We start from the raw sequence: 12,756 nt of genomic DNA, 5'->3' as shown, positions 1-12,756 counted from the left end.
TGCTTTTCTTGCAAAAACAAGGACATTTCTAAGTGACCCCAAACTTTTGAACGGTAGTGTATTTGGCACGGGAGAAGCTTCCTCCCCCTCTTGCCTTCATTCAGCTCCAGCTAATGTCGAATATGTCAGCTAGTCATAGTTAGCTTGGCCTCAGGCATTGATGTCACCTTCCCTGAGACCTAAAGTAGCTGACTCCCCTGAACAGTAGTAGCTGAGCTAGTTGCTTTCAATGTTTAGTGGCACTCAGGATTGTTTCAGTTAGTAGTGTTGATACATGGAAGTAGCAACACCATGTCACCACCAACCAATGAAAGAACAGGCACAAATCAAACAATACAAATCATGGGGATGCAATTCCAAAGATAGCTGGAGTCAGTTCGTCAAAGCACTGTCGTGTTTATTTCTTATCAAGAGAGAAAAAAGGACATGAAAAGCATCACATAGTCATAACTGTATGTCTCACTATGGTTACTTGAACATTTTCAAATGCGTTACTTTGATAATATGATACAGTAAAACATACTATAGACTGTTAGCATGTTGCTGCTGTGCTGACAGGACAAGATCAACTCTGACTTGACTTGTTGGCCATTTTAAAAACAAGCCAACATGGCACTTATTAGGGTTGAGTTACATACATAAAGGGACATGCACCCGCAAGTAAAGGGGGGCATGCTATATCACATTTTACACAGCCATCCAAAAATCACCAATACAAAAGAAAGAAAGAAAGAAAGAAAGAAAGAAAGAAAGAAAGAAAGAAAGGAAGTTAAGAGAGTAAAAGAAATGAAGACGTAAGGAAGTTAGGCACAGGAGAAGGGAAGGCCACAGTAACACCGGAGACTGAACAGGAGTCAACCATTCTGTTTCTTATAGACCACACATATACAGTCATGTGGGTAATCTCATAGAAAATCTCTTAAAGCACTTTTTTAAAGCCAGATAGAAGGAACAGTCTTTAGTATTTACAGAGAGGGCAGGACTATGTCATCTGAGTCCTGTGTGTTGAATTGGGGGAGGGGAGGCAGGGTTTAGAGGGGGGCAGGGCAGGTGTCTCTCACATGATGGCAGTCTCAGTGTGGAGCAAATAGGAGCAGAAAGATTGCTGCTTCAGGGTGGGGCTTGGGGTTCTTGCTATCGGGCTAGGAGTGCGTGCCAAGGTGTTTGGGGGGTGGGAAATTGGGCCGGAGGGGGCAGAGATCAAGGCGGTGGGGGCACAGCAAGCCCACCTGGATGGAGGACGTTGATTAGCTGGACGAGCAGGACGAGAGAAGTTCCTCGTGGGGGTTGCTGGGAATGATTCGGCTGGGCTCATCTGGAGAGAAACAATACAAGTTGGTCAGGTCAAGACTGTGTGTGTGTTCGTCAAAGCACTATTTGCTATGCCTATTTCACCTGCTGTGTGTCCTGTCTGTAGGCCGTCTGTGCGGCTTGGGGGCAGGAGCTGTACTCGTGCTCAATGTCCAGCATATCCAGTAGCTCAATGAGTCCATTGTCCTTCTTCTGACCTGCAACTGGCCCTCCCCTCTGGATCATCTGAGCACCAACATAGGATCCACTCAGGTTCCTGTAGTCCACTCTGGGTTCCCCAGGCTGGGGTGCAGGCCTCCTGGCCCTCTCCCCCTGGACCAGACCCATGTCTCTGTCTGCCCTGCCGAGAGCCCTTGCTTTGGGCTTGGGGCTGCCTCCTACCTGGATCCTCCTCTGACCCCCTGCATGGAGTCCTTTAGGGTGAGCATAGCTACCCATTGAGGTCCCTCTACCCTCACCCAGCTGGCTCTCTCTCCTAAAGTCTCTCACTGCCCCTCGTTCTTGGCTGCAGTCCATCCTCGCTGTCAGCACGACGGAATCGGCTTGGCACTTCTGGACAGGCACGCGCCCAGTCGTCCTGCTGCCGCCCAGCCCTTTGTGCTGACAGATGGCGGTGGGGCACTTGTTCTCGGTAGGCACCTGGTTGGTCACCACTCCGGTATCAGTGAGGGTTTTGCCCTCGTTTTCCTGGAGCATGGCTCCAAACTTCCTGAGGACCGAGGGGCTACCACACTTCCTGTCCACAAGGACCCCAGGGGCATTGGACTTCCTGTCCAGGGCTGGGGAGAAGGTGTCGGGAGGGGCCATCTGGGAGGTGGATCGGGGGGGTATGGGAGGACCTTCTCTCTGTCTGAGGGGGGGATTGGCCCCTGTGTTCTCCTTGTTAAGGTCCCTGCAAGGGGAACTCTTTCTGTGTGACACCCTGTTCTTCCTGTTCTCAGACTCCTCGTCCGCAAACCACACCTTACTAATCCTAGAACAGATCAACAAGCAAAAAATGGCATCAGTAAGATAACTAAAATAAGGAATTGCATAGGTGGATTGAACTCTCAAAATTATTTTCTCAAAATGAACTTCACAAAATGATGTCTGTATGAAAGGTCTCTTACCTTTCATTCCCAACAGGCCTCCTCTTCATCTCATCCTGGTGTACAGACTGATCCTGGCTCCCTCTAGTGATCTCCTTCAGATGCTGAGAGAGAAGTGGGACAAGGGTTACCTGGGAGGGAAAATAATCAGTGAAGCAAAATAATGCAAATATCATAGATACAGTATATCAAATTCAGCTGTGCAGCCACACTGGCATGGCTGATGCAATTTCCAGTGGAGTATGAAGCCATACCAGTTCTATGTAATCTATTTATATTAATATTCCTGAAAACAACCCTGCCTATCCCCTGCCCCTCCAGTGCTGGCAGACTTGAAGGAACCAAATAGGTGTAATCATTATGGTGTTGGCCCCATCTAGTCTTCCAATGAGCTAAGGGGAGATTCTACCATATTGCTTTCACCTATCAGATTTCTTCCCATCTGCAAACACCAAAGGGGTGAGTCATAGGATAAAAGTTGTTTCCGGATGGGGCTGCCTATTGACTGTAACCCTTAGTTACTGTAGCTACTCACATTGTTGATAGCGGAGTTGGTCTTCCGGGTCTTTCCGTGACCATGTCCAAAATAATCCTGCAACAAGTCTCCAAGTTCCCCCGCACTGTTGCTATGGGGATAACCATAGCCGCCATTCTGATGGTTGACGGGGTAGCCGTAACCGTTGGGGCCGTGATTAAAACCGTCTACAGCACTGGGGTGGTCCTTGGTGGCGTTGATGTGGCTGCCATACGGGTCACAGAAGCCGTTGTCATGATGCCCACGGCCGAAATCAATCATCCTATCATTTTTGCTGTTGTCCATGGTGACATAATTTCCACCTCTACGAGCCTGCACCTCATTGTAAAGCTGAAATATGCGCATAAACATTATGATGATTATCAAGACTACATTTACAACATGAACACAAGTTTTATACATACAACAATTCCTTACACTTACAACGTAGACGTATTCCAAAACATAAATGTCAATACAAAAGCACTGTATAGCAATATGTACACAAAACCCTTCTGTACATATGACAATGTCAACCGGCCTTGTTCACGCAATCCATCGCACCATGCCAAAACAGTTACACAACCCAACTATTTTTTATAATCTGCACATCTGCTACTTAAGGTGGAGTGAGTGTGTGCTTACTTTGCCACTCCAACCTTTAATGCGTTCATTAGTATCAACTTTCACAGTGTGTGTTCTGACTGTCTGTCAGCACATCACAGTTTAATTAGCTTGTTAACGCGTGTCTGTATCGTTAGTCCAGAAATGCATGGGGTCGCAGGAAGGGGTGTGCTGCCAACACTTTATTTTAAGACACACACACACACACAACCAGTTAAACACTCTTCAGGAACGACCCAGATTGTGAGACGAGAAAGACATTATCTCAAAGTGAAAATATTCACAAGTATGTTCACACTACTGATGTAGTGAACCCCATGTCAGGTAATATTACTCTACCTAGGATCTTGTTTGACCATGTCAGAACTGGGCAAGAGCATGTTGGACTGTATGTGACCGTGGTTGACCCCTCACCTCCTCTATCTTCCTCTGCATGTCCTGCAGCTGGTCCTCCCATTCCTGCATCTCCGAGTCGAAGCTGTCCAGAAGCTCCCCCCTCTCTGTTCCCCAGCCCCTTCCAGATCGCTTCAGACTGTGCTGTAGTTCGATGGCCTCCATTTTGGGCCACTTCCTGCAGCAGCTTCTTACTTCCTGTCAGAAACTTCTTCTGTTTCAACTGCCTAACTTCCTCTCTTTTTCTGTTTCAACTTCCTAGCGTCTTTCTGTCTTGATGGGGTCACCAACGTGTGGAAATGTTGGAGGAAAACTGCAAAGGGGGAGAGAGAGCGAGAGAGATGATTATTGTGGACGATAAGACATGGAAGAACTAGAGGACATTGGCCATGTGGACATCAACCAATAAACAAAGGGTCTCAATATGCATTTAGCAGATTTCATGGAAAGATTCAAAGCAATTGGCACATTCCAATCTTTCACATCCTGTAGGCCAGATATTTTGGGCAAGCCCTCTCATTCATTCGTGATAAATTATCATATCTAAATATGAAATGTCATAGACTACAAAATGTAAGATTAGATCCCTCTGGAGTCAGTTGTTAACCGAATGTGTCATTTATTTTTCAAGTGAAAATTAGGTAAGTCTGATGTGTAGTGTGTAGTTCCAGTAGTTAGCTACACCACTACCTGGCAAAAAAAGCAATTAACTACTGAAAACACTACCAAGATTTGAATTTAGTTAAAATTCCACCAAGCTATTGCAAAATGTAGTTAAATTACTACATGTAGTTCACTACCCCAACTCTGCTTGTGACAACCTCACTCTTTGGCTCTTGGTCACCATCCCCTCTGCTCCAACCCTTCTCTTAGTCTGGGTACCAATCTTTTTAGCTAACATTCTACTCCTTGCCACTCCTGTCATTTGGAAAATGATAGGACTGGCAAGGAGTGGAATGTTATAGCTGATCAGAGACGGCAACCAGACTACCCTTCCCTATGTCCTTCATAATTTTCTAGAGTGGAATTTGGGATACATTTCAACTTCAGGGGCATGCACATATTCGGCAGCCATTACCCATTTTAATGTACATGCATTCCTCATTTTTTAAATGTTCACACATTGCGCACAATGGGCATTTGTGCCCTCTGTGTCAACGCTAAAAGATAAGGTCAGTGCCAACTTGGCTGCATTACCAACTCACCTCTAGAAAATTGACCATATGCCACACAATATTGGCATGGCTTTCACGGGGGTTTCCGTAGGCCTATCGCTGCAGTGATTTATTACAGTACATCCAGTACATTTACAAGGGTGACGGTTTGCTATCAACGAATGTTATAGATTAAGTGCGATTAGCCTCTCGAAAGTACCGAACACCAACACCAATGTAAGAGTACGGATATATTTATAAACCTGTAACTATGCATTGTAAACTTGGAGGGAGGGAGGAAGAGAGAGAGAGAGAATAAATGTGCATGGCGTATGTTTTTATATTAATAGGTGTCTAATAAAGAAATCCCCACATGGCCAAATGCAACCTATTTGGAGGCGCGTAAAAAAAGGACCATAAGGAAGGCACAGGTTGATCAAATGTGACCCAATACACAAAGCCCACAGTGGATCTGCAAGGTTATATTTTACAATGTTTTACCTCTGTCCAATGATTATGTTGATAGAAACCAAAGTTGTATAGATGCGCAATTAGCCTTATGGGTAAAACAATGCGTACAACAAAACTTAACGGAACGCTCAATATATATCCACAAAATAAATCAAATATTAACTTCTGCGTGTGGCCTTACCTGGCTGTGCAATATCTTCCTTGACGATTTTATTGCCAATCACTGGAGGTATATTGCAGTGGCAGATACTTATAATAAATAATAGCAGAAAATGAATCCAGATTTGAGTCTAGCCAAGGTCTTCACAGTGACCCTCTCTTTAACTCGCAAGCTGTGTGTCTGCCCGGGGGCGGTTCTGCTCCCCTCTTCCGCAGCTCTCCCTTTCGGTTGCCTCCACTCTTTATTACGTAAAGTCGCGCGGATTGGATTTAAAGAAGCTCTCTCTTGTCACGCCTAGGCAGCGGGGTTAAATCCGGAGCAGGTGCCTTTTTCCCCCCAGGGTAAACAACTTCTGTTCCAGAGGGGGACCCTGCCTTTATAGTGCGTCTGGTATTTACGCCGCGTCACTGGGGCCAGGATCAAGAATGATAATGTCAAATGTATTCTAGCACGACTGTCTTCACCACCATCCCGTCTATAATTACAAAGCAATGGAGAGAGGGAAAGTGTTTACATAGCTATTTTAGCTGCCGTTCTCTGAGCCAATTGGCACCCCTGTTGCTACTCCGCTTTGGGGTGCTTGGCAGATTTAGTCTTGTGACTCCAAGCTACTCGTAATTGTTTACAATTTATAATGCCAAAATGTAGACTACCGATATGTGACAACTGCGCTAATATTTTTATTTGAAAGGCTACGCCGCAAAACTGGATGTCTGGCGCGTTGTCAGGTACTTTGATCCTATTTCACCACTATTTTACAGTTTATTTGTTTTCTTATTGTCAATTTGCTGTTGGTGAAGGTTGCACAATATCACCGACCGCGTCATTCGATCCCCGCTCGGTTCTGACCCAAATAGATTACTGACACTTGTCGACATAAACAAGAAGCGTTGCAAAACGCATCTGATAGCTCAAAACCAAAATATATTTGGTGTGGATAGGAATGTGGGAATCCTCAGACTAAGGTGATATGAACCTTTTGCGTGACCGTGTTATTGACTCAAATCTATTGGTACGATGTCCGGAAGACAATGGTCACCCGTTCTTCCTCAGTATAGGAGCTAGCCTACTCATTCCTCGTTCATTTACCAGAATGAGTATGGGGACAGGAAGGAGGAGAGAAAACACATTTGTTCTTACCTTTTTGAGGTAAAAGCAGCATAATCGTTGATTAATGTAGGCCTATAGGCTAAATCTGAAAAAGACTATAACACAGCACTGTCACAATCTGTTACAAAATAAGATGTTGTTGGGGTCAAACACCCTTCAGCTGCATTGTCCCTATTATGTTTGTTTAAAATCTGATATTTTACACTTGTGTAAACAATGAGGAGGAAATTCCACCTTGCCTATCAGAGGGTACATTTCTTATCTACTAGGCTACCTTAGATGGTAAGGTGGTGGCCTACCTTCATGGCTATTTGGTTTGATTTTGGAATTGGGCAAAACAGGTGTCATTAGCCAACTCACCTTTACTTGGGGTGATGAAGGAAGTGGTGGGTAGTGGGTAATGTAGTCTCCAGCGTTGAACATAAGCATACTGTATATCCAGTTACGTGACTGTGGCCTGTGCTTGAATAGGGAGGCTCCTGTGCATTGACCTTGACAACGAATGTAAAAATCAACAGAAACAAACAAACAAAGGATGTGGCTATGCTATTGAGGCGGGATCACAGGACGAAGAAAAGGGTAAACAGAAAGACAAGTTTAAAGATGGTGGCATAGGAGAGGGAGGAGAATAAGACTAGAATGAGGATGAGTAAAATGATGGGCTGAAACATCTGGGCAGGGGAAGAACAGAACATGAGTGTCAACGGAGGAGAAACGAGAGGGAAAATAGGGTCAGAGAAAGAAGGAAAATAGATTCAGCAGAATATTCAATGGTCAGGGACACGTGAAGAGACTATGCTGATACAGCCAAACCATATCTGAAAGTGGCTTATGGCCAGGTCTTATGTCTCTTTAATTAAAACACACACTCAAATAGAGTGATAGTCTACTTAACCTAACAATAAGATTACAGCACGGCTGCTTAGACTTACAGAGAACCACATGCTGCTAAAGCTGGACCTCATTCTACACCTCAAATACAGAGACCCAGCCTGTATCAATAAAAAATGGGTAGAAGGCTAACATGTCCGGTCTTTGATGGCTTATGAACAGACACACACACACACACACACACACACACACACACACACACACACACACACACACACACACACACACACACACACACACACTTACCGAAAGTGGTTCCTCCTCCCTGTCCTCAGGTTTGGGCACCTCCAGTCTGTCTATGAAGCCCTGTAGCTCCTTCCTGAAGGCCTTCATCTGGGCATTGATCCTGTACAGCAGCTCATGCTCCCTGATCCTCCCCCCCTCATCCTCCTCCTCACCCCCGCTGCCTCGCCCATACAGGTCACCATTGGAAACATACACTCGCGCCTCTGCGATGATGGTTGCTGTGTCGGCAATTAGCCGGTCAATGGTCCTGCCAAGATGCTCCGCCTCCACCCGGATGTCGATCATCTGCTGGCGATCCCGTGGGCTGCGAGGCAGGAAGCGGGTGGCGACCTCTGGGGGCGGTGTGTAGAGACCTCGGGTGGGTGTGAGGCAGCGGGTTTGGTTCCGCACCTCATCTGAGTCACTTTCCCCGCCCACTGGGCCCTCGCGTTTGCGGTGCGGGGGCAGGACACGGGAGGAGGAGGAGTCATCATCACTCTCGCGGTGCACACTTGGGCCGGTCCCACCCGCGTCGCTGTCTGCATCGCTGTCCCGGGGGCTTGTGCACCCCCTCAGGGCCAGGTGGGAGGCCAGGTCGTAGCGCTGCATGTTGGAGAGCAGAACACGGTTCTCATACTGCAGCTGCATCACCTGGGGAGAGAGAAGAGGACAGGATGAAGGAGGCATGCTATGTTTATGACCATATATTTTTTGCTTAACATATACCATACTTTCGATGTATGTTATGTCACAGAAATAAAGGGGGAAAACAACGCATGGAAAACCATCCCACCTTCCCACTGAGATCATTAATCTGTAGCCGTGCCGTCTTCAGTTCTTCCTGCAGTGCATCTGCCTTCTCTATGCTTACTCCTCCTCCTCCTGCCACCCCTCCTCCATGCCTCGCTCCTCCCTCGTGGGTCCCAGCCTTAAACCTGAGCTTGTTGAGTTCTCCCATCACCCTCTTGTTGTGATCCTCAGCATCTGCCAGGTTCCTCCTCAGTAATTCTGCCTCGTCCTCCACCAGCTGCAGCTGCTGCCTCAGCTCTGTCATGGCCTCCCCATGGCCCCGGCCCACTCCTACCCTGCCCACAGCCCCGCCACCGGACCCCCCTTCTCCCTCCCCTTCTCCCCTGAGGTCGTCCAGCTCGGCCCTCAGTCCCCGGTTCTCCACCTGGAAACACATGACATGAAAAACAATTGATCAGTTATGTTATGAATCACTAGCATCCTCTCTCTGAAAGCAGCTTCTGAACCGAACTAACAGAAATGCTTGGAACAGTTGTGTTCCCAAGTGCAAACTTATTTCCTGGTCTCTTTGATGACATACATCATACAACCTACATCAAACCCTCTGCATCACATCCTGTCTCTCTCACCTCCAGCTCCACAATCTTTCTCCCTAGGATGTTAGCCTCCTCCTCCACCAGACGCAGACGCAGCTTCAGCTCGGACTCACGGGTGCTGGGGGGTCCCCCGGCCTCACCCTTGGGGTGGGGGCTGTCTAGGTCCCCGTAGAAGGAGCGGTACTTCTGTAGCTCCGCCTCCAGCCGGTCCTTCTCCTTGTCGATCTTAGCTGTCTTCTTCCTCATCAACACGGCCTCCTCCTTGATGAAGGCCAGCTGGCACTTGAGGTCCTCGTTGTGGTCCTGAGAGAGGGGGAAGTGGAAAGAAGATGAATTTCAGATGTACAGCACAGCAGACACAACTCTCGCTGGTGTTTGCAACAAAATCACTTTTTATTGTTTTCTAGGATAAAACCATTTCATGTTGAGCCCTCACCTCTGTTGGGGTCTGGGCAGACTTCTTGTCAGACCGTTGAACCTCCTTGCTTCCTCTTCTCTTCTGTGACTGTTAGGAATTGAATAACAGAATAACCCTATGTAATATGTATTATAGCAATATATGTGCTGTATAGATTATATAGTGTACTGTGGGTGTGTGCTCTTTACCTCCTTGACTTTGTCCAGCTCATTCTGAAGGGCCTGTTTGGTCACCTCCACCTCAATGAGTTTCTGCCTCAGTTTCTCATTCTCGTCCTCTGTCTTGGTGCGTTTCTCCTCCACATTCTCCAGCTCATGGTGGAGCCTCACAGACACATCCTTCGCTACCTGCATTAGACAGAATTAGGGACATTGATTAAAAGTTGATTGAATCAATTATCTAGGTGAGTGGACAGCGCATCAACTAACTAATTAAATACATTTGTTTAAATATCAAGCCTACATACCCTTCCTCCCTCCCTCCCTCCCTCCCTACCTTCAGGTCCTGCTCCAGGCTCCTCAGTAGTTCCTCGTCGATTTCTCCTGTCTGGGCGTAGCGCAGCTTCTTCCTCTCAGCCTTCCTCAGCCGGTACTGGAGGATCCGGCAGTTCTTATTGGCTCGCTCCAGCTCACGCCTCATTTCCTGCAGCTGGCACGTGTCCTCCTCGTAGAAGGTGTCACGCATCTCGTCCATCTCCGTCCTCATCTCCTCGATCTCCGTCTGGGACATCAATAGGAGTGATCAGTCAGTCAGGCACTGGTAGCCTACAGGGTACGTGGGGCTCACACTTTAGTGTTATTGGTGTTGAGTGTTTAGGTCCTCAGAACATGATGTAATTGGATAGGGACAAACTAATCTGAAGTGATCAATAGGGTCATTATTACAGATGTAGGATCTTAATTTGATCATCTTGTTGCTGGAGAACTGTCCTGCTGTGCAGGAAATGCAAAAGTTGTCCTGTATTTGAGGTTTAAAAAGGCTTCTAAAGTTTGTAATTTCCACTTGATTATGCCTTTTGTAAAATGTATCAACCCCTACAAAAATGTCCATTAATTATAATCCACATAACAATTCACATTTCCTGTTGCTGCAGAATTACTTTCCTGCTGTAGCAAACTGGCTCAAATTAAGATCCTACATCTGTATGTCAATCAATGATTAGAAGTAGGCTAAACACAGGATGGTACTTTTTATTGTTCTGAATAGGGAGGAAGGGTTTGGCTTGTGTAAGCTATAGGCCTACCTAAATCAGATAGCTTTCGCAAGCATCAATAACAAACCAAGGGAAGTAGACACATTTATACATCCGTTCTTTGTAATGTTATGGAAAGAATAATAACTGTTCAGTTAGACTACTTGTGGGCTAAAAAAGATGCTTGCTTCATTGTATCAACATACTGTTTTCCAGTATAAGCCTAATGATAAACCTTGGGGAATATGCCTGGTATACCGTCAGCAATACAAACTCAGTTGCAGTGTTATCCTCAAACACGAAATAAGTCTACCTTTTCACTTAGGCCTACTATGGATAATAGTTCATTAAGCATGCATTAAACGCATTATATGAGCATAGGGCTATGTCAGTGCCAAATTTGGGGAATAGGCCTGATTTCACAATCAATCTTATCAAACAAAAAGTGGTCCATACCAACAATGTGTTTGCATACATTGAACATAATGAATTGTATGTCAGTGATGCCAAACCTTGAGATCTTCATTCTCATCCACCAGTCTCTCCAGCTCGTCCTCCGGGCCCTCGTCTTGCTGTGTCACGGGCTCCGCCTCTATGGCCTCTGTAGCCGGTTCCGTCTCGGCCGAGGCCTCCGCGCCCGGAGCCCTTTCTGCCTTGGTGTGCATCTTACTGACGCTTCTCTTCAGTTTCTTATGTAGGTGGAAGTGGATGAGTTCAGTCTGCAAGCAACCCCCGCTCCACAGACCAAGGCCCGGCACGCAGCCCACGTATTCCCCGCTTCTATTCCTGCGGTTGCCTGCTGATGCTGTCACTGCCTCCCCTCCCCGCTTCTTCGCTTTCCCTTTCTCCGAACCCGCGGTGCTGGAGCCGTCTGGCCGGTATGACCCAATATGTTGGGAAGACTCGCCTTTGAGGCAGGATAAACGTAACGAGGAACGACGGGTTTGAGAATCTATCGGCTGGTGAAATATCTCCTCCGTACCTTCCCCTCTGCTAGCATCCGCCTTCTTTGCATTGCAATTGACAGCATCGGGTTCAGTACCATCTGAGTGAAAAGCTTCCACGTCGCATTTCTCGATCTCCTTCTCCCTCACGACAGCGGTCTTAAGCCCCTCGTTTACCACCTTATTCCTCGATCCTCCTTTGGAAACTATATTTTTGGATCTGCTGGAGGATTTCTGGGCAGGTTTTGAGGCGCATTCCCGGATTTTGGTCGGCGAGGGAGCCCGATGCTGCCTCCTCGCTGTGCTATTGTCTGATGCTGCCACTGGAAAATCCGCAGCGCCGCTTGCGGCAGAGTTCACCGTGTCATCCATCAGTCCTGACGTTTCCACTCGCACATCTCAAAGTATGATTTGATTATTATTTATGGAAATAATAAAACCTTAATATAAGTATTGATATAGCCTATTATCCTTTAGATAAAATGAAAAGGATACAATGAAATATGACGGTCAACCGGTTCCACAATTTATAGGCCTACTATAAATAGAAAGTCTGGGTGAAATGAACTAAATCTCGTAGCCTATGCTGCAAATGAGATATGACGTCTGCAGAGTGACATTGAAATAGTAGTTTTGACTTTAAAAAAAAATCAAGGTCAATAGAATCTAATTTATAGGGTGGACAAGGAGGCTATTATTCTGGATCAATAGCCTAGTGATACAATATATACAATTAAATGGGTTTATACTTCTATAGTGAGTTTTGTAAAGTGCTGTAACTTTTGTTCAATAAAAAAAATAAACATTCGTTAATAAATTAGGTAACAAACACACAAATATTTCCATGCATTTTCTGTAAAATGCCCTACCAAAACGTGTTATTTTATATGGGCTTCTTACCGCAAGAGACAGTGC

At 46.2% G+C, this 12,756-nt stretch overlaps 2 protein-coding genes across 6 annotated transcripts; both read right to left on the bottom strand.

Annotated features, from left to right (window-relative positions):
• Positions 1–379: 379 nt before the first annotated feature.
• On the bottom strand, positions 380–7,316 carry LOC123743481 (uncharacterized protein KIAA0408). Of its 5 annotated transcripts, XM_045720914.1 has the most exons (7): positions 7,186–7,312; positions 6,856–6,920; positions 3,952–4,243; positions 2,935–3,264; positions 2,421–2,530; positions 1,396–2,284; positions 380–1,315 (listed from the first exon to the last, which is right to left on the bottom strand). In XM_045720914.1, exons 3-7 carry the CDS (start codon positions 4,093–4,095, stop codon positions 1,058–1,060), a joined length of 1,731 nt encoding a protein of 576 aa, XP_045576870.1. In that variant the 5' UTR covers positions 4,096–4,243; positions 6,856–6,920; positions 7,186–7,312; the 3' UTR covers positions 380–1,057. The 5 variants fall into 5 exon arrangements, with proteins under 5 accessions (XP_045576870.1, XP_045576872.1, XP_045576869.1 ...); XM_045720916.1 differs by lacking the exon at positions 6,856–6,920 and having other exon boundaries at positions 7,186–7,316; XM_045720913.1 differs by lacking the exons at positions 6,856–6,920; positions 7,186–7,312 and adding an exon at positions 5,737–6,848.
• A 55-nt stretch (positions 7,317–7,371) lies between these two features.
• On the bottom strand, positions 7,372–12,380 carry LOC106607941 (protein SOGA3). The gene is made up of 8 exons (XM_014205438.2): positions 11,410–12,380; positions 10,201–10,425; positions 9,894–10,052; positions 9,724–9,792; positions 9,321–9,590; positions 8,735–9,115; positions 7,963–8,592; positions 7,372–7,496 (listed from the first exon to the last, which is right to left on the bottom strand). The coding sequence occupies exons 1-8, from the start codon at positions 12,211–12,213 to the stop codon at positions 7,386–7,388; spliced, it is 2,649 nt and encodes an 882-aa protein (XP_014060913.1). The 5' UTR covers positions 12,214–12,380; the 3' UTR covers positions 7,372–7,385.
• Between the last annotated feature and the right edge of the window lie 376 nt (positions 12,381–12,756).

This window comes from Salmo salar, chromosome ssa06 (assembly GCF_905237065.1).
Source record: "Salmo salar chromosome ssa06, Ssal_v3.1, whole genome shotgun sequence".
NCBI lineage: Eukaryota > Metazoa > Chordata > Actinopteri > Salmoniformes > Salmonidae > Salmo > Salmo salar.
This window is presented reverse-complemented; position numbering and strand designations above follow the sequence as displayed.